Source organism: Phymastichus coffea, unplaced genomic scaffold (genome assembly GCF_024137745.1).
Source record: "Phymastichus coffea isolate CEN01 unplaced genomic scaffold, Cenicafe_Pcof_1.1 PCOF00065, whole genome shotgun sequence".
Taxonomy (NCBI): Eukaryota; Metazoa; Arthropoda; class Insecta; order Hymenoptera; family Eulophidae; genus Phymastichus; species Phymastichus coffea.
The window spans coordinates 942,465-964,109 of NW_026706876.1; the positions used below are offsets into that span (position 1 = coordinate 942,465).

General features: G+C 33.9%; 1 protein-coding gene across 6 annotated transcripts in view; it reads right to left on the reverse strand.

Moving 5' to 3' along the window:
• Positions 1 to 10,073: 10,073 nt before the first annotated feature.
• LOC131667339 (protein doublesex-like) overlaps positions 10,074 to 21,645 on the reverse strand; it is a 55,597-nt gene continuing 44,025 nt past the window's right edge. For 3 of the 6 annotated variants that reach the window (XM_058940671.1, XM_058940674.1, XM_058940672.1), the window contains one exon: positions 10,074 to 12,761. In XM_058940671.1, coding sequence (XP_058796654.1) covers positions 12,709 to 12,761 — 53 coding nt within the window. In that variant the 3' untranslated portion in view covers positions 10,074 to 12,708. Of the gene's footprint in view, positions 12,762 to 17,783; positions 17,860 to 21,645 lie in introns of all 6 variants that reach the window. The other 3 variants (XR_009302192.1, XR_009302191.1, XM_058940675.1) reach the window with 3 other exon arrangements.

A 21,645-nucleotide genomic window follows, 5' to 3' on the forward strand; every position in this document is an offset into this window, starting at 1 on the left:
GGGCCGTAACTACGTTAAGAACGTCTCACGCGCGAGAGCGTGACGAGGAACGTTTGCACGTGTTGCCACTACGCTCCCTCTCTCCCTCCCTCTCTCTCTCTCTCTCTCTCTCTCCGTCGTTCCTTCTTTTCTCGCTTTTGCTTAGCAATTCACTGCAATGCCGCTTTTTCTGCCGTTATCCTTCTTTTTTTCTCACTCTTTCTACCGCAGTGCTTAAAGATTTGGAACGCTATGCACCCAGTTAAATTGTAAAACGCAATATTTGATCGATTTTTTAAACGTTTCTTCATTGACGGCTCGTTATTTTCAACTAGTAGTTTACGAAAGCGCGTCTGAAATTTTGTGCATTAATGAAGTTTCCCTTGTTTAAAAGCGTAATCAAACTGTTTAACTTGAAAGAACATCGTAAGTTTTTATGTTTCACAATTAAGATGCATGTAGCTACAGTTATATTTATAAATATTTAAACGTCTTTGTAGTGTATTTTTTCATAGCTTTTTGAACTGCTCGCTTCTTGATGAGTTATTGGAGGATGAAAAATATGAATTTTAAACACGAAACGGTTTTCATTTGAGTATTTTGCTAAATTTGAATTTCAAATATTTACCGCGAGCCATCATATTATTCAAATTTAACTCGAACATAGTTAAGACTTTTAAAAACAGTTATTACTGATCAATTTCCCTCCGTAAATCTGTCAGTTTAGATTAAAGCAGATAGGTATGTGGAAGTTGTTTGTGTCTTTCCGAATATTCAAATCCTGATGTAATAGCAGACAATCCTTTGTCAGTCTTGTATCTCTGTTATTAAACAATAAAGAGTAATCACATTTAAAAGTGGCTCATGGAGCAAAGATAATTGAATCGCGCCTCGTTACAAAATTCATAAGCACGAATATAGACCAGTAAGTCATCGTCTAGATAAAACCAGATATTCATTAGCCAGAAGGCTTCATAAAAAGTAACCCAATATTTGCGGAAAATATACAAAAGTATAGTTCTCATAGAATATATTTGTTGAACATGCACATAAAGTAGGAGTCGAAAGAGATGAAAAAATCATAGCTTCGAGAAAGCGAATTATGAAAGTATGAGTGAAGACGTGATATAGGGCTAGGGAGAAAATAATAAGAATGCCAGCCCTGCATGCATGCAGTAAACGAAGTGTCCAGCCATGGTAGTGGCTAGCACACGCGCGGGATTGTATGTTGTGCGCGCGGACGCGCGAGGCATGGATATACGGCTTCCCCGGGTGCTGTCATTTGAATCAGGATTAGCAGCGCGAGCGTCATATAGTGGGCAGCGAGGGAGACGGAATGAGTGATCTACGTCTATACATGTCTCTTGCCTTCCTGTCTAAAGTCGTACTCTACGTATTTGTATACATGCAAATGCGCGGTAAGGGATAAGTACGTATTTCCACCGCCCTCACACGCCGTGAATCAGAAATTTAGTAGCGTTTACGAAGTGCTATGTTATTTATCGATTTACCTGCGATTTACACGTCGCCAGCTAGGCTACATCAGTTGCACGTTATTGTTGCTCGTCTTCTTGACCCGAGAAAATACTACAGTAATTTGATGCGTATGGTAATCTGATCCTTACCAATTGATGGTTGTCAAAAAATATTTAAACAATCCACCGAGAACTTCTGGCTTATTTACAATTCACATAAACTGAGACAAAAATGATCCACGCAAATTCCAATGCTGTCCATCTTTATTTCCATAATTGTTTCTCGATTTAGTCATGATCATAACTTTTCAAATGAGGTATTCAAAAGTATTCATTGAAAAAACTATTTTTGATTCGACAGTATACTTTCCATCAATAATAAAATAAACTATATTTCAATTACGTCTGGATAAATTTTTCCCGTGGTTGAATATTACTGAAAGCGCTTTTTATTCAATGTCACATCAATGTTAGGATTACATTTTTTTCATTTTTATATATAAAAAATACTCGAAATAAAGTTCTATTGATTTATTTAACTATTTATCATTTATTAATTTAACTAAATTTATTATAGATTTATTTAACTATTTGAAGAATGAAACAACAGATATGCAAAGTAAAAGGTTGTGATTGTTCTTGGTCAACTGAGAGTCATTTCTGAAGTAATTCTTTACGCATAATTCATATCAGAAGTCAGAATTTATCTATCACGTCAGATTCTTTTAGATAATTAATCGACAGAGGTAAAAAAGGTCGTTTTTGCTATATTTGAAGTCCCGTAACATTGTGAAAAAATTTTTTCCCTATAAAGAGGAAAAACTATCTGAAAAGTCTATATTTTTACTCTTCAAAATACATTTTCAAGATTTGAGATATCTTTTTTTCATCGAGATATTGTTAAGTGAAGTCAAGTACTTTAATATATACTATATATGCGTATCCAGAAAATTAGCTATTTGGAGACTTCTAATATACTTCAATAACATCCTTTTCCGACTCTTCTAGTTAAAATATCTGAAAAACCTGACGTGGTGGATTAATACTAGCTTCGGATTCAAATTCTACGTAAAAAATTATTGCAGAAATGACCTTCAGTTTGTCAAGAATAAAATTATGCAAACCTGTGTTATTGATTTAATGATCAACTGTTACTCTTCAACTTTAGAATTTAATTTGATCTTAATAATTTTTCACTTTTGAATTTTTGTAATACATCTTATCGTAAAGTCCAGGGGGCCTATTCTGAAAAAAAATTTTGTGGTAAATCAGTTTGTCACTTCAGTTTACCACAGAATTAATCACTTTAGATGTGATAAATGCTTATGACATGTGCTAAAATTTTTTTTCAGAATAGGCCCCCAGGGTCATTTTTTATATAATAGAAAAAACAGTAAACTTTATTATCCACTGTAGAGAAGACGCTTCGGCAATTGCTCTGTTGATAACATCAACTTTCTGCTCCTATATATATATGTTTTCTTCTACTGCAGTGCCTGAAAAATTAGATTTCTCTGTTACCAATACCCTTTTTTAAATATAATATTTTAAGTATAACGTATCGATTGCAGAGCATGCCAACATATTTTCCAATAAATTTAAGTTATTAATGCAGCATTCTATGTTTTTCATATTTAGTTTAAGTTTTGTTAATATATGTTATCAAATTTTATTTCAAATATATAACTTCGCGAAAAAAATATTTTGATAACCATTTTGAACGTTAGGTATTCTAAAAAAAATATAAAATCATTGTTATACAATGTTGTAATACAATATTGTATACAATATTTCAATTTAACTAATACAATATCATAGTAACTTAAATTACATGTAGATAATTATTTCCGATGATGTGAATATTTAACCAATAATTACAAATCATACATTGATTTGTACCTATGTATATTGTTATTTCAAGTTGAGAAAAAAGCAATCAGAAATCTGGAAACAATAATTTAATATAATGCTTAATAATGATGAATTACTGTCTTATATCTTTTAAAATAAACTAATACTTTGAAATTTGTACTATTACTTTGTACTCTATGATGTTGATATATATTTTTATAAAATTCTCATCGAAATACTATAATATTTTAATAACCCGAGCCATTCCCGGAATCCCATACACAAATAAGTACAGCACATTTATAAAATATGTGACTTTATTTACTATAACTCTCACAATACGATTTTAAAGTTAAGCGACGACTGATTAAACAATAATAATGCGCAATCTGCCTGGCAACGCTTCTTTCTTCTGTTTTTCGCATTCCATTGATGACGATGGCCTGATTTATAACATTACTCCCTCGACCAGACAATTTCGTACCAGACAAAATTCGGAAGAACAGTCTTCTTTTTCTAAACAGGTAAACTGTCCCGTCATTAAAAAAAAAAGAAATTAACCTCTTCTAAATCTCATGAGTGAAAATAAAGTGTTCTTCAAGGCAGTTGATCTTCCTCACACGGCCAAAGGGCCCGTCTCTTGAATTGATTTATTTTGACTCAAAATCATCATTCAATTGATGAGAACATCTTCTCTTCAATTGGGTTCCTTTGGAAATCGGCCAAAACGCCCGTACTTTGGATAAGTTCCTCCTGACTCAAACCCGTAATCATCTTCATCATCGTATCATACTTTTGGACAAGAATGGGGAATTGACACGATCCTTACCTCTGTCCCTGCTTTAACATCCGCCCTGCGGGTCACGGGAAAAACCACGACTCAAAAGAACTGTGAGCAAAGAAGCAAGATCGTCACATTTATTGCAATTGCCAGCCGATCGATGAAATAGAATCTTGTTTCTTCAATCAACCAAAACTTCATTATTTACTTCAAAAAGAAAATATCGCATTAACCAACAGACCGGCGTATCATTATTGTAGACAGCTTCCAACCAACATCAAACACCTCTTAGATCTGCAAATTCGAATAATAGTGAGAGCGAACAAGTTTAACGATGTTATCAGTCACTAGCCTCGCTAAGATCCTATTTAGCTAAGTTACGTGACTCGCGATAACTGAACCTAGGAAAATTTGACTACCGTCGACTATGCTATAGGTTACCAGTCTTGCCGAGAGCTCATTACAGATCTGAGTGAGCAATTTGTGTCAACTCAGTCAAAAGCTTCTCGACTCCGACTGCCCTTTAAAACTTAATCTGTCATTTCTCATTAAATAGCGAATAATAATCTCTTCACAAAATCTCACTAAATATATAAAAATTGATTTAACTGATTTACATCTCTGCTGAAATGCAATTCTCAGAGTAACGACGTCACTGCATATTGTCAGCTCCTGTAGATTAGTACAATGAATCGCAGCCGAAGAACGTGAACGTATCCCAGCTCAGTCCCAAAATGTAACAACCCCGTAATACTATATACAAATAAATAGAACATATTTAAAAAAGATGTGAATTTATTTACAATAACCCAACCCTAACGATACGATTTTAAGTATAAACGACAACTGACTAAACAATAATCATTTAATACGTAATCTCTTTGGCAACGCTTCTTTCTTGTATTTTTTGCATTCCATTGATGACGATAGCCCGAGATATAACAATATTATCACAAAACTAACTCAAAAATACTAATGTTTGCTTATTAATCTTGACAGAAAATATTATTAGTATTTTTTTAGTTTTTATATATTTCTACCAAACATTTGAATAAAATGAAAACAAAAATTGCTTTCTACGTGATTCAGGAATTATTAACTAGTCCAAATTATGATCATTTAGCTATATAGCTTAATGTTTCAAAGAATTTCCGTAATACATTTTTTAGAAGTGAATTTACTCTGGCATAAATTTACAAAAAATGTATAAAAACTATTTGAACTGATAATATTGAGAAAAATTCGATCTGCTACGTAACTAGCAAATATTTAGTCAGTCATACAATAGCTAAGTATTAAGTATTCCCATATATGTAGGGCATATTTTCGACGATTACAATTTTTAAAATAAGTTTTTCCAAAGGGTTGTATGAAAATTTGTAGTTTCTGAAGGCACCGATGAAATTGTTACGCTATGATTTAATGTTACTATCATCGAACTTAAAACTTTAGTTCAACGAAGACTTTACAATACAGAAAAGTAAGCTACACTTTTCATTTCATACGATCGATCTCTAACTATATATCTTCCAACAAATCTTAGGTTAAAAGCAACACTCATACTTCTAAATTTATTATATACAAACCATACAAAAAACTTTCTTAAATTGTTCAGTTTTAACAATGTTGAAAGTTATCAAAGTTAAAACGCTCTAAAGCCTCTATACTTCCGATCAATTTGAAATTGGTTTGCGATAATTTAATCAACCGAATTTATATCATATTTATATTAAATTTTCATTATTTAGATAAATAATTCTTCTATTTAAGCGTAGATTTACTTCAAAAATTCAATTTATACACCATTTTTTACATAATAATGGTTTTCTTCGACAATTTTTACTGTGATTGAGAGTATCGAAACAACAAACCCTTCAAGAAACTAAAAAAGACCTTTGAGATTTTGTAAAGTCTGCAAGTAAAATGCAGTGAGGCATTGATAGGGGTAAGCTGAAATTGATGCACAAGTACACTAGCAAACACTTGGAATAAAGCATACAAGGAACCTTTAGCTTCATAAAAGTGCATCACGACGTCAGCCATAAAGAGTCCTTTTATTCATTACATAAGATTTTGCGCTTAGAAGACAGTTAAGGGCTGAAAAAATGCTTAGGAGACTACTTTCTAGTATGTACTTCAAGTGATTGCATAATAAAAATGTATTAAAATCGGCTGGTGTGTTTACCAACGCGATCATTTTTGATTATGTGCGCGAGCTTTTTTTCTCTTATCAACTTTTGTAGATCTATCAAAACCAAGTATACTATCATTTAAAAATCATTTTTAAATGTCATCCATTGATATTAAAAAAGAATTTATTTAATTACAAAATAAAATAAAACACGAGAAAATTGATTTCATTACAAATGTAAATTATTGCAATCCATTAACAATGTCTCAAAATTCAACCATTTACAAACTATATCATAGATATCGTCTTTGAACATTTAATAATGAATGTACATTTCAATATTTGCCATATATGAAGCACTAATTGATTGATAATTTAATTCTAAATCTTTTTTTCAATGAGTTTATCTTTACAAGTCTTATTTTCGAATATACTAAAGTCAATATAAAGTAAAGTCATAAAATTTTTTAAATACCTAAAATTCAATGTTTTTATGTATTCAGTAAGAAAAAATAGATAGTTTATAAACAATTGAAATACTGTACTTCAAATTTCATCCTTTTATAATGTCTCTAATTCTTACATTTTCAAGGTAGTCTATCAATAATCTGTTGAATGAACGCGCATTAAAAGGAGTACCGGTATATGGTAGTAGATATAATAGTAAATTAAATTTCACTTCTGAGTATTAATTCTTATTTCAAGTTTTCTAGTAAACAACGATTATTTAGAAGATTTCTACACAAGTTTGTATTCAAAAAAGTAAAAAATTGAAGAAAGCCTTGAGTATACTTTAGAATCATGTACAATCAAATTAAAACTGTTTAGTTATAAGCTGCTGAAGCAAGTACATCACTTCCAAATTGGAAGACTTACTTGAATAAAAAATAATCACTAGAGATGATTATTTCAATAATTATTGTAATACCATTATAATACTTTATGTAAGATATCGCTATGACCACTTTCATATTAATAAAAGCAAGAATTAAAATAAAATTTATAACTATCAAATGTAAAATAAATTTCTACTAAACTTTTTAATAAAAGCGGTCAAAAATATATTCTATATCATATTGCTAATAAAGCAATAATATCATAAAGTAGTAAAAATTACATGTTTTTAAAAATCTTATCAAGTTTTGAAAAAAACTTGTACAAGTACACATATATAACACTCAAGGTAGTGTAATAAAAATAGCAATGTTTTACTTTTTATTTATTTTTGTTCCAAGTGAACGTAATTGCGAATAATTTTAATATAAACAACAATTTTAGATTGAAAAATAATTAATTTAATCATATCATCTTATAAACTTATAAGTTAGCTACTTTAAGAACGTTAAATAACTGTCGTTAGTGGTAATATATTATAAAAACTTTTCTATTTTTAAATTGAAAGCTCAACTTTTTTAAAGAGCACCTCACTGTCGAATACTGATATTATAGAATTTGACTTCACCAACAAACTAATGTAAGAAAACATTTTTATCGACAGTCTGTCGATAATCTACTTTTCGTTGGCAACGTTATTACATTTCAATTCAAATCAGAGTTTAACTAAGATTTAAATGAGTGCAAATAATGATTATGAAACAGTCCGAAGCTATAATCAATGTATATTTTATTTTTCAGCAAATTAAATTCAAGGTAAATTAAATGATTTTGATCAAATTTAAATAAATCCATAGTTACTATTATTTAAAAAATAGTGGAATTTAAAAAGCTATTAAATCTACAAATATTATAATATTTAAAAAATTTATTTTGCTGAAGAAGTTTTCATCAATCAATTAAAAATATTCGTATGGCTCGTTTATTTATAAATTTGAGGAAAAAGAAATCAATAAATTTATTTTATAGCACTAACCTTAGAGTGAGAGAGATGAGTATAGATCATAATTTTACACGATAATTTTACGCGTTCAATGAATCATTTACGTTTACAATTCTTTTATATTATTAGGTCATGAAAATTAAATGACCATTCTCGATGCAAAGAAGTCAAATGTATTCTTTGGTACAAATGACTTATAGCGAAATAAGGATAAGAGCGATACGAAGCATATGAATTTATGTGTATTTGATGTGTCTAGAAGTTATCTGGAGATCGGCGAATAATTGAGTGCTCTAGTGAAATGAGCAACATGCAGGAATAGAAGTTAATTTTATAAAAATAAGAATTTTTTAATAGTGGTATATATTTATAAACGATGTGCAATATCAACGGATAGTTTAACTTGATGAAGTTTGTTTCAAAATTATAGCATAAATCGGCAAGTATATTTCAGAACATTTATTCAAAAACTTTGAACTAATGATTTTACAAAATTATATAAAAAAAGTTTATAAAAATAAAATATCGTTTTAGTATTTTTGCTAGCCAAGCAAATGCATTAACAAACAAATAACGTCGAATGTCTTTCTATGTACTTATACATATTATGTCAATTTCCTAATTAGCATTTTACATATTTTGAATAAATTGATAGAAAACACGAAGTAATCAGGACTAAAAAAATATACAAGTTGTAAGTAAAGCATGTAAAAAGCAAACGCCCAGTGATGGCGTTGGAGTTGCATATTTTCGCCAGAGCTACACGGCAGTATAGTTTGTAATTCATGTCGGGATGGCGGATATTTAAACGCTACGGCGACGTTTATAGGTCTACACTCCGAATCAGTAGAAGGAAGAGCGAGAAAGCGAGAAGCAAGCCCAGCGAAAGAGCGAGAAGAAATATGAAGGCGAAGTCGCTTTCGCCTCCTCTTGTAACAGAGAGTCTTCAGGTGGTAAAACCATGGTCACCGGACTTTTTCGCATATATATGTGTACACGCGCGTTTATTCACACAACACGTGAGCGCAGTTACAGTACGTTAATGGACGTCATTACCTAAAGAACGTTGTATTAGTTAAAAATCAACTTTCTACTCTATTTTTCTTACACAATTATTACTTGTCATTATTCTGTGAAATGTCTTTTTGCTAACAACTCTTTTTATAAGTTTTCATATGAGTATACCTCTGGATTATTTAAAACTGAAAGCAAAAGACAGATTTTTGGAACTTACATAAGTGCTTCAGTTTGAAGCGTTATGCCGTGGAAACAAGAGCGACATTCTTTAGACAAATGAAAGACGATGTATGCTGTTCCTATAGCCGTAAAAACCCACACGATCGATTAAAAGTACTAAAATAAACTTTGCGATGGAATACTGCCAGCGATAAGTGATGAATATAAAGTTCTACAGAAGAATTTCTGTCATTGTAGTGTAAAGATAAAGACATTTGCATATCTAACAACGCTAAAGTGAACATAGTCAAATAGCACGTGCATGTAGAGCATACTATCATTTAATGTAGAGCTCAATATTTTTTCAGTACGCATAATTTTATACTTAATTTTCTTTTATATTATACAACTGATAGTATTTCAAAAGCAGCGAGAATGTGTGTAATTAATTTTGATAGTTGGAATTGATAGACTGTTAAAAAACTGCTTGTTCAATTACTTCCTTTGAGTATCGAAACTTTAGTCAACTCAGATAGCTAATCTTGGAAAATTTATGTTATATTATACCTACTTAAATTGATGTCTTCGTTTGCGAGAAAACGTCTTAACTAACGATCATTTACAAAAAAGATACGTCAAACACAATGAAGTTATTACAACCGTGTCTTCGATAACGTGCTACTTAACAATCTGTATTTCAAGACATTATATGTTTTTCTTTAACTCTGTCAGCTTCCGATTTTTCAATTTTTACTGAAAAATTCTTTGAAATTGTGATAGACAATAAAATAATCAGTACTATGGAATAAATTAGCCAGTACTTTGTTTTTCATTACTGATTTATTACAATTTATAACAGTTAAAATATGCCAAGTACACCAAGTTTACGAACAATTGGCAAGTTGTACATATGAATCGCAAGTACGCGCATATATCTTCAATAATCACTGGCGTAGCTGCTTGTGAAATCTCAAATTTGCAATATTCGCTGATCTTAAATTTTGCAGACATTGCATTTTTACATGGTTTATACGTAAACCGGTACAAACTCTCTAGGACGCTCAGATTTATTGTTCATGTATTTAAATATAAATTAATAGTTAGACTAAGTGGTATGTATGTAGACTTTTATACTTCGCTTAATTTCTTACGCAGTAGTACGATTCCATATCATGAAGTATATATTTAACCTTATAGGCCGGATGAACAATCAAATCCCTTGCAGAATAATTACTATATAATGCACACATATCCGGTTACTTTTTTTAGTTTAAAATATTTCTGCTTTTCAAATACATTAAAGTTTTATATCTGTAGGAACATCACGCGAGCTTATGATTTGTTTTCTTGCAGAACAATTGGTTACATTTTACAAATGTCATTTGGTTGAATTTGTATAATTTTGTAAATATATTCATGTTATATTCGTGACTTTACATAATATATAGTACGTATACGAAATAGTTTTGAGAGAAGAAAAAATTTGCAACATTACACCGTAACTGTGAACATTTGTGTGTATGCGATATAAGTGAATATTATTAGCAGCAATTCATAGTTTTTTTATAACAACATTGATGTTTGATACAAATTAAAGAAGGCAGTATTAAAGTAATTAGTGACGAACTTTTCAAGATAAGTTTTCAATTCAGTTTTGCATTTTCACTGAAATTGAAACCTTATAATTTTTTATTAGACAAGAAGTGTACATCTGCTTAAATGATTTTAATTTTGAAATTGAAAATGTTAATGTAAAATATTTCAACTACTTATTCATATGCAGCTATAAAAAATAAATTCTACACATATCAATGCTTATCATACTGAGTAAAATTTCCAATATTTTCGTAAAATTTGAAACGAGTTTTTTTTTAAGTTTACATTGAAAAATAAGTCATTCGCAAAAATAGTTATTTCTTCAACAATTTCTCTACTTTTAATAGTATCGAATAAAATAATCAATAAAAATCACAAAGTAAAAAGAGGTTTATGCTTATTAATTCTTTCTATGTACTTCATTATTATCGTTAAAAATAACTTGAGAATTTTTATATAACAAATCAACGAATGATTCTTCTAAGAGTATGATAACCAAAATATAATGTTAACGTTTACCGGGCTTTACTCAATGCTGGCAATAAGAAAAATAAATATTTAACATTGAGTTGTACAACCAATTTGAAAAAAATCAAATAATTAACTCTACTAAGACGACGTAATATATTAATGAACTTAGATAAAACATAAAACGAAAGAGCTCCTTTTAGTGTATTGTTATCTCTAAAATGTAAACGAGAAATACACCTGTAATTAAAAAACTTGACAAGATTGAGCAGTCCATCTATCGATTTACTTTATATTATACAATGCTTAATCTTGGTTTGACTCTTGTTTGCACTCATTAATACGCCTCAATCAAAGTATCACAATAAATAAAAAAGAAACGCCGAGTTAAATTATTAACAGCAACTTAACTATCATTACTCCTCGTCACGACTACATACTCCCATGCGCATTCATCAAATCGCTTGTTGCTTTTTTTTCAGCGAAAAGAGGAGAGAAAGTTGCTGAACAAACATTCCTTCGTTCTCAAGACCAAGAGAAGCGTACACAATAGAGTCTAACCCGCAAAAAACATCCGAAAACACAAACGATCTCTCGCCGAAAAATCGGCTCTTGTCACATTCAAGTGAACGGAAAAGTAATTAACAAAAACAACCCAAAAGAAAAAATGTGTTCACGGGATTACGTTTTGCGCGCCATTTCCGACGTCGCAGATGTCCGAAAAGACGAAATCGTGTGCGCCCGGCCAGGGGAGCAGAGGGCAATTTGCATCCCTTAAGAAGTCGCGGCTTTCTTTCCTTCTCCTCAAAGTGTGCGCGGACATACATAATGTCTCTGTTCGCGGTTTGGACGTTTCCTTTTTCTCTCGTTTCTCTACGTGCATATGTGTACGCGTATCTTTTAGTGCATTGGCTACCGCAATTTTACCTCTTCCTGCCCAACTGCCACAGGCGCTCTTTCGCGTGCAGTGTTATGTTGATGCGCTCCGCAAAAACAGAGAGCAGTGTATTTCTTTTCCATTGTTGTATATCGATTCGTTTCTTCGCCGACACTTTCAAAACTTCTCAATTCGTGGAACGACCAAATAATGCGGCGTGAGAGACCCTGAAAAGCAAAGAATTGCAATACGTACACACGCATACAGAGTCACAAGTTGCCACCCCGCGTTCGCCAGCTGACTTTGAATGTATGACTTTCTACTTTTTTTATAACATTATATAGCATAATGCACATGTTGGGAACCCTTTTGTGCTGTTTCCTTATTCGTACTAAGGTTTTCTCCTTTTGTCGCCTTCTTCTTCGCTTCAAGCGAAGCGCAATGAAGAGAAGAGGAGAACTTCCTTTAGCGAACTCCTCACCGCTAGCTGTTGCTGATGCTGCGGTTCGCACTGTAAATGTCATGCGCATCTTTGGGTTAGTCCGTATTCTCGGCCTTTTCTATCTTGAATTGGTGGCTCATGCTTGCTTCTGAAATCAAAAGTCGGAATTGATCTTCGATTACCCGTTCGATTGCCTTACTATCAGTTTCTTTGCGTGCGAAAGTTCTTGAAAGCTACGCGAGCTTTTTCTCTCCCTATTTGACTTGAATAAAAATTCAGTGGGAAATGCCTGAAATGCCAGGCGAAAAATAGCAAAACGAAAAATAAGGCCGAACAATAGAAGCATAACTTTATATGGATGGAAGGAAGTGTACTTTGGCGAACGGTTGTTACGCGTGCCTTCGCGCGATTTCTCATGAGCAAAGTTTTAGAAGCGGAGGATGTAGGCACACGGGAAATGAGTAAAAAGACAAAATCTCAAAAGGAGATCGGGCTGTAGGATGAAGGTACGTGCCAAAGAAAGAGGAAGTTGCTTCGAGGATGAAGAAGAAAAAAAAACGAAGAAGAGCGAGGCTACTTCCCTCTTGTTTTTCGCATCCCCTTCTAAAGCAATGTTACTAACTCTCTCGCCAGTGCGAGTGAGCGAGTCGACAGTAAAATCTATTTTATGTCTCCGTCGTAAAGCCAGTCAAATGAAACCCGGACTTAGTTTTCATACGTGCACCTAACCAGGGCTCGTTTCACCGAGCGACTGAGCGAAAAACGTGCTGTGCCAAAGCGAATATAGCCGCAGCTGATTTCGTGCAAGCGAGATTTTGCGATTTTTTTCTCTCTTTTTCCAAAAAACTCCTTCGATGGACGAACCAAAAATACGCAACTGTGTGTATGATTTATTAAGACTTTTGCGTGAAATTCATATCGATGCGCTGTTGCAGAAGAAAAAGGTAAATAATTTACCACAGCGATTCAGTGGCAAATTAATTTTGGCAACGGCTCGCGCTGTAGAGAATTATTTATCAGCGTTCTTGAATTACCTGTGTTTCACATTTACGTTTCTGGGACATATATCAAAATGTAAAATACTACGGTAATTTCGAGTTTTATGCCACAGCGCACTGCTCTCTCAGTACCAAGCGATCCTTTGTTAAGATGAAATCCATCCGGAATTCACATCAAGTGCAGCATAAACATTTCTAACTCTTTGAAGTTATGAGAAATAAGTTATGGAACGATAACCCATGAGAGAGTAAGCCGTGAAGCACGCCAAAGATTTACTAGTCGGATAAGTACTCAATTTCACTCTAACGAAAATATTAATTTTTCTTTTCTTACTTTCGACCTTATTCAATTTAACGATCATGACTTTTAATATCTCAATCATCGAATGCTTTTACTTGAGAAAAAATGTAACGCTTGTATAGCGTCCATTGCAAAGCACGACTATTTTTATGGATCCTTGAAAAAACTCGTAAAAGATAGAATTAAAAGCAATGTAAAAAATCTAATAACATAAATTACAATTCACTAGGTAATTATACACACACACACGTACACACATATCCAAGCAGTTTAATTACTTTGGCTAGTGGGACAACAAAGCGCGGCAAGGATTGACCCCAAAAATGTCCGATGCGCCACTCGTAAATTAATGTCAGCAGAGCCCACGAAACAATCATTCTAAAAGCGTTGCACAATATCCAGCGTGGCGAATACGCCTTTAAAAAAGAATGCAAATTTAATTTGCAAAGAATGAGGCATTTTTTTCTTCTTTTTTTTTGGTCGCCGACGAGGGCAGTTACGACAAGGCTATAAAGCCGTGTGCATTTGCTCGCGAGCGTTCGAAGACAACAACATTCCGCTGACTTGTTCTGCGCTCATTTCAGCGACACACACACACACACACACATACATAAACACTTATACCATACTCGAGAGAATATTAAAGTCCCTTTTAGAACTGCAGACATAAACAAAGAGTTTCCCCGCCTTTCGTGAAGCGTACTAATCTTTTAACTGGTTACCTCCAAACCGGCGGCAGTGCGACGACGACGTGCCAACCTTCGCCGGCAACACTCACATAACGACCTCGTCAAAAAGTTACACACGATTTCAAGCACCTTCATTTTTTCCATAAAATATCAAGACGATCGATACGATGGAGACTATCGTTTGCAATCTTCAGATCGAAACAACATGTTGTCGTCAGTTCACTTAAATGATGCAGAATTTCAATTGTTTTAGTCGCATTCTTGGTGACAACGAAGATTTTCATTTATTTCTAAATTCTTCCAACAAAGCTATTGTTTTTAAAAAAATTGCTCGTTACGAGTGAAAGAAAGCGAACACTACGTTTTACTATTTTTTTTTAATCAAAACTTTCTTGCCTATTCTTTTGTAGAGTTGCTATTGTACATAACAATAGAATCGATTTATATACATGTGTAAGTCTGCCCGCTCGCTTTCTTGCCAGTCGATCAATGCTATGTAAAAAATTATTTTTTTTTCTTTACTGCCGTAGATAAGTGCAATCTTCAGCATATGAAAAAAGGCCTTTCCGCCAATTATTAATTACTAATCAATACGATTATATACATCACGTCATGATTCACTGAGGGTCTCTGAATCTTCAATTGACATTAAAAGGAATAAAAAAATAATTCAATAAAACTGCATTGACTTTAGTCGCAAATGAAATATGGTAGGGAGACGAACACGTGTAAATGTGTCGTACACCTCTCAAGGTGGTAGCAAAAACACCCCCGAGGGCTGTTTTACTTCAATTTCAACGGCAATGTATATGACTGTTTATCTATGTATCCATTACGTATCGTCTAACTATATGCCACTTTTTTGCTTTTGCACTATAGCTGATTTTACGATCGAGCGTAGCTCTTTCTGACTATGTGCCTCACACGTCGGAAGTCGAGGTTGCAGCGTGACAAATTGTAGCATAACAAAGAGCGCTGAACTCGTAAAATCTTTGGGCATACAATGTCGCGCTCTCTTATTCTTTGGGGAATGAAAGAGAGGGGAAGAGAAACGTTTTTACGAGTCTGCATGGGAAAAGTGTTTTTCGAGTGACAAAAAAGCTTTTCGTTTTACGTAAATTCGTGACTAACATACCGGTCGGAGAATCGACACTTTTTTTGTGTCTTTTTATAATTTCTTTGAATAGACGTAAATCGGAATATTCGACTATTATAGAAAGCCGTGTCGATGAATTATTGCATTTAATCTCCGCAGGCTATGCCGTACAAAAAGAGGATTTTATATAGTTGAAAGTTTTTAGTAGTCCTCCCCGTTGTTTCTTAGTTAGAGCGCGCGAATCTTTAAAGTTCGCTGTACGCGGCTTCAGCTGTAATACAAAGATTTCGTCGTTAAAGTAGAGACGATTTCGATATAAAGTCTTGGATTTTTTATGATTTTACGTCGGATTAGAGATTTGATGTCTTTAATTATGCTATAAAATCTTTAATCATGGAATTTATATGCGAGTACACGCTAACAAAGTATTTATTCCAATATTTAATTTACTTCATCGAAAATTATTTTGAAATCACAAGAAAACACTCTTAATATATAAAAGTATTTACTCGTTAACTAACAGAAAATGTTATACAATGCATAACATGAATATCTTGACAAAGAGTAAAATATTAATAAAATAAGATACAACATATCAGTTCGTCAGCACCTAAATAGACGTAATGTCCGAAAAATAACAATTTTTTCATATTTATTAACGTTCATTGAATATTTAAATATTCCTTCTTAGATATGTGCGGATCTTCTCTTATAAAATAGAATATTTATAAATGATTTTAGTTCATTGCCCGTAAGCGTAGACATTGCGAATGTAAGTTGCCGTGATAATAATTAATCATTAATGAAATGTTATCCAAAAAGTTTCAAAAATAAAGATGATCGCGTATCTCTCTCTTTCTCTCTTTTACTCGAATGATAGCTTCTTCACTCATCGTCCATCGCGTTGATTTGCATTTTTATAGCTCGCGCTTAATTTACACATCTCTCTGCACTACGGCGATCACCGCTCGCGTCAACGAAAGAAGTCACGATTTAAGCTTCTCTCTCTTTCTCGCTCAAGAAAGAGTGTACCCATCCATAATTACAGAGTCATAAAAGCCCAATCAACATCGCTGCGAGAAAGAGTCTCTCTCTCTCTCTCTCTCTCTCTCTCTCATTTCCATTGGCCTTCTGCGCTGCTCTTTCGCGATATGGCCATGGGGTGCCTCGTAAAAGTATGATTTACAACTCGCTGCCGTGGCCATCTTCTCCTTCGACGTACTCTTTTTTTCTTCATCTTACGATTGCCGATTTATTGGCTAAACGCTGATTTACCGTCAGACTGTGTCGTAACTCGCGGATTGACGAAAGAGAGAAAGAGAGAGAGAGAGAGAGAGAGAGAGAGAGAGAGAGAGACAGACAGACAGACATACATCCAGACAGACAGAAAGAGACGAATGCATCCTGCCATGGTTTTCGAAGCTAAAATGATTGGACTCGCTCGTTCGCTTGCTCACTTTTTACGACCTCGCGTTTCATGGCTTTCGCTTAATGTAAATACCTTGCACGCGGACATTTGAATATTTTGATGAATTCAATTTCTCTGTCTCTCTGTCTCTCTGTCTTTCTCTCTAGCTACGATCGAGATTGACTTGTGTGTTGTTGGAAATGATGTAGTCAGTTCATAAAAGTTGATAGTTTTTCTGCTGGATTTATACAAAGTGTGTAAAAAAGCGACGAGAATAATAAAAGTATCAGTTGGGGAATAAAAGAAAGAGAAAAAGAAAGTGTTCGTCGAAAATATGCTGGTGATTTAGTGCCGGCGATTTAGTACTAAATCGATGCAAATCACATAAACTAAATGTACCTTTTCGACAAGTTAGACGTAATACGTCGCAGAGGCGAGTTAGTAATCCACTCGCTGATTTAATTAGAAAATGCCAGTTGAGAGTGGAACGGGCCAATGAAAGCCATTCCGGTGTATAAATACGTGCACAAGCAGACGTGCAAGGCATTCAGCAACCCTCGCATCCGCAAGTAAAGAAGGAGAAGACGGCGGCGCATATCGTTAAAAGAGAATGAGCGACGGATAAGGAGAGTAAGAGGGAGTGGTAGGTGTCGATTAAATTGATAGTTTCATACTGACCCAAGTGCGGGGAATTGAGAATTGCACTCTCATGAATGAATCGGTGCTTGCTTAATGCGTAGGAAGTGCGCGCCACCTACAAAAAAAATGGTACGTCATCACATGTATATTTTTTGCAACTTCTCTCTCGTATTCACATGCACACACGCATACTTTAGCTGAAGAAAGGAAAGGAAAATTCTCGCGATTATGAGAGACCGTAAAATTTTCTCGTCTACTTGAAATATCAAGTCGGTCGGTCGCTTGCTGCTGCTTCTGGATCGCGCCGATAGGACGATGACGGAGACGGCGGATACGCGGTTTTCGCGGTTTTACTGCCCTCCAAGCTCGTAAAAGAACTTATACCGATAAACACGTCAGCAGCAGCGGCAGCAACGAACAGAACGGGAAAGAGGATCAATCGGTCCATCTATAAGGCCGTTAATGTCCGATGTTTTATATCGCCATGGCGACGATCTGCTGGAATAATAACGTAAGCGTAAGCGACTTTTTTAATGAATGATCTGCGCAGCAAACGAATCAAAGTTCCGCGTTGCATCTAGTCCTGCGCGCGATAATAATAAAATAAAAATGCAACACATGGCAGAGCAGATTATAAGCGTTGTCGCCGTCTCGACGAAGCAAAGTCGTAAACGATCGCGCGCACGGAGACACATATATCCTAGCACGTAGCTAAAATGAAAACGAGCGAGGTGGGCGGAGGTTTATCGTCTTTCAGTAAAGTGTTCGCTGCTGCTGTGGCTGCTGTGGCTTCTTACGTACCTCCTTGCTCTCTCTCTCTCTCTCTCTCCGTCTTTCTCTCTTTCTCCCATTTTTCACCCTACGCGCTCGTAAAATCACAGCGCGACCGTTTCGACAACATAAAGGTTCAGCGTGCGTCTGAGCTGCGGCAGTCGCGACAAAAGGGAACTACAGCTCTCTATGGCACACACATTCGCAATTTTTTTCTGTTCCAGCTTCTAAGACTCTAACGAAGGCCAACCTCTCTACGCGGGAACGAAAAACTGACCGTTTCTCATTTAACGCCAACTCCCTATTGTCAAAGTCCTTTGAAAACATCTTTCGGAAGAGATCATAGACAAAAACATCACCTGTGCTTACAATGTACTGTTTCGTGCATTCGCAACACAGCTGCGTCTATCACAAGAGTAGCGATTCTCTCAGATTTAAGCTTTAAATTACAATATTGCGTGTTTTTACTACGTTTCGCCACGGAAAGTTGAAAAATCACGATGAGCAATAATTCTACTACCTAGAAAAAAAGCATTCTTACAGTTTGAAAGCTTAGAAGTCGTTGGTGGCAAGCGTAAAAGTATTGCATTATACAGTGTATTAAAAAAATTTTAATAGGTACGCCAGAGGCATAAAAGACCCCAAGGATCACAAAAAAGACTCATAGTTAGAAGGTTTAGTTGCTTTATATATTAAAACTCGTTGCTAGCGCGCCTATATCTCTTATATGTACGTTAGGCAACGAATAAGGCTTTTAAAATGCAATTTTATTACTCTCTGCATAGTTTATTGCGATGAAATATCGCAGAGTTGTTACAAGTGAAAGGAATGTTGCATTAGTAATCAGCGTTTAATTACATAGAATTAATTATTAAAATGGTATATGTATGCCACAAAAAATTAGGAACTCATTAACAATCTTTTATAATTTCCTTCATAATTATAACGTCTAATAGGTCAACGTCAATTCTTTGCTGCACAGAAAAGAAAGTTTGTTAGTAAAATGTAAATCAAGTTTTAAAACATCGACATTATGCCTATAAGGATATTTTCTCACGATATCTTTCTATTGATTTTCATTAAATTACACGTTTAATGAGAGGCAACAATCCGACGACTATCAAAAAATTAGTAACTCAATCAGGTATTCTTCTGCATTATGAAAATTCCTAGCGAAGCGTTAATTTTTTATGGTCTGTTGTCACAGCATATGAGTACATTGTTATAATTCAAGAGCTGATTCTAAAAAGTGCACAAGAAAGCAACATATCGTGAACGTCCGTCGATTAATGTATGGACATCGTAAAACTAAATTTCCACCTACAAAAGTGGGGGCATTTGCAAATGGCGGCCGATCAAACACGATTATTTTAAGGGCTGGGGTCTTATTGTGATGATGGTCATCTGCATTTGGACGTGGCACAGTACGTTGTGCATTGATCACATTCGTCACAAAACTAATTAACAGTGATTAGTTACTCCACTGACAATATTGACAATATACTACGCAGCGTTCAAGTGCGCATGATCAACGCCAAAATAAGGCCTCTGTCTCGACGTGAAATACATGCGTTGTTATTTGTCGCAGTTTGTTACTTAAACGTAACATAGAGAATCATATTTATCCACAGACAGAAAATTTCGCTTAAACACGTTAGTTAAGATTGCTACGCGATTAAAAAATGGCGTTATATGTAAAAAGAAACTTTGCGAAAGCAATGCATTCTATAGCTTATTTTTTTACGTTTTATATATTACAAGATTAAGATGACATGAGAACAAATTTTCTGGGTCAAACAATACAAATACTAACAAAGAGGGTCCCCATTGATACCTAAGTCAAATCAAAACTAGATAACCCCAAACTAACTATACCGTACATTGCATAAATAAAAAACAGTACTCGGGGTTTTTTTTTCCATTTCCAATTGTTTATTAAAAGATATTTAAGCAATTTAAAGAAGTATCGAAATTTTGAAAAAGAATTTGCTTTAATGAATCCTAAAAAAAAATCTATTTGGCGGTTTTTCATCAGAGGTCGTCATATTGATGTGGAATCGTTATAAACTTAACTTTTTCCAGTAGAGTCGATTGATATAATAAGTTTTTGAAAATTTTATAAACATCTTTTGAAAATTTCTATTTGTTTATAATTTATACGTACATTAATTGATGGATTCATAAATTTTTAACAATGCATTGTTTCCTCGTTTGGTTTTTGGGGACAGTTCATGAACTATTGCAATGTTTGAATATTAGAGGTGCACGCATGCAAGAAAAAAACTTTATTTGCGTCAAGTCTAGCCTTAAATTTTTAAAAAGTCTCTAGCCATTGAGTTTTGTTGTCGTAATTCATGTGAGAAGCTGGGGTGCGTTTGTTATACTCTCGTGCATATAACTTTGATTATCAATGCTATATGTAACATTTCTTCGAAGATTTTACTAGCACTAGTATCTGCGGGATCGTAAACGTCACGCCGGTTAAAGTTTCTTGGTCGTCTGCGCTGCGCTGCGCACACAAAAGCAAACCGCGTAGGAAAGAAAAAGAAAAGAGAAGTCCCTTCATTTCTTCTTGTTTTTGACAGACTCCCCGTGAGCGATTTTTAACTTGGAGGGTTCTGTGCCTCTTTTTTGTAATAAACATGCGGGCATAGCTTCGTTCAACGAAGTGTGAATAACCATTAGCAGATTTCATTGTAAAGGCAATAATATATTTTTTTCTTTGGTTTTATGAAAGATTTCTCATGGTTTTATTTGTAAATAGTTCAATTGAATAATTATCGAATGTTTGAGTACTACGGTGAACATTGAATAAAAATATGTAAATAACATAGGTCTTATAATTGCCATATAGATAGATTTTTGACAATCGCTGTGAAACAAATTTCATTATTATTGATATTGAAACTAATATTAAAATGTTGCTTAATGCTTATCTAAGTAAGTCAATCAAAATGATTTGAGCCATTTTTGAAATGAACGTGATGTGAAAATCGTAAAAAGATTCCGAAATGATTGTAAGTAGAATTTGAACTTCAATTACCAATAAAAGCATTGAAAATTAATAGGAAGAACGGTACGCGATAGCCGTTAAAATGTTGAAAGCAAAAAAATTATGCTTTAACAGTAG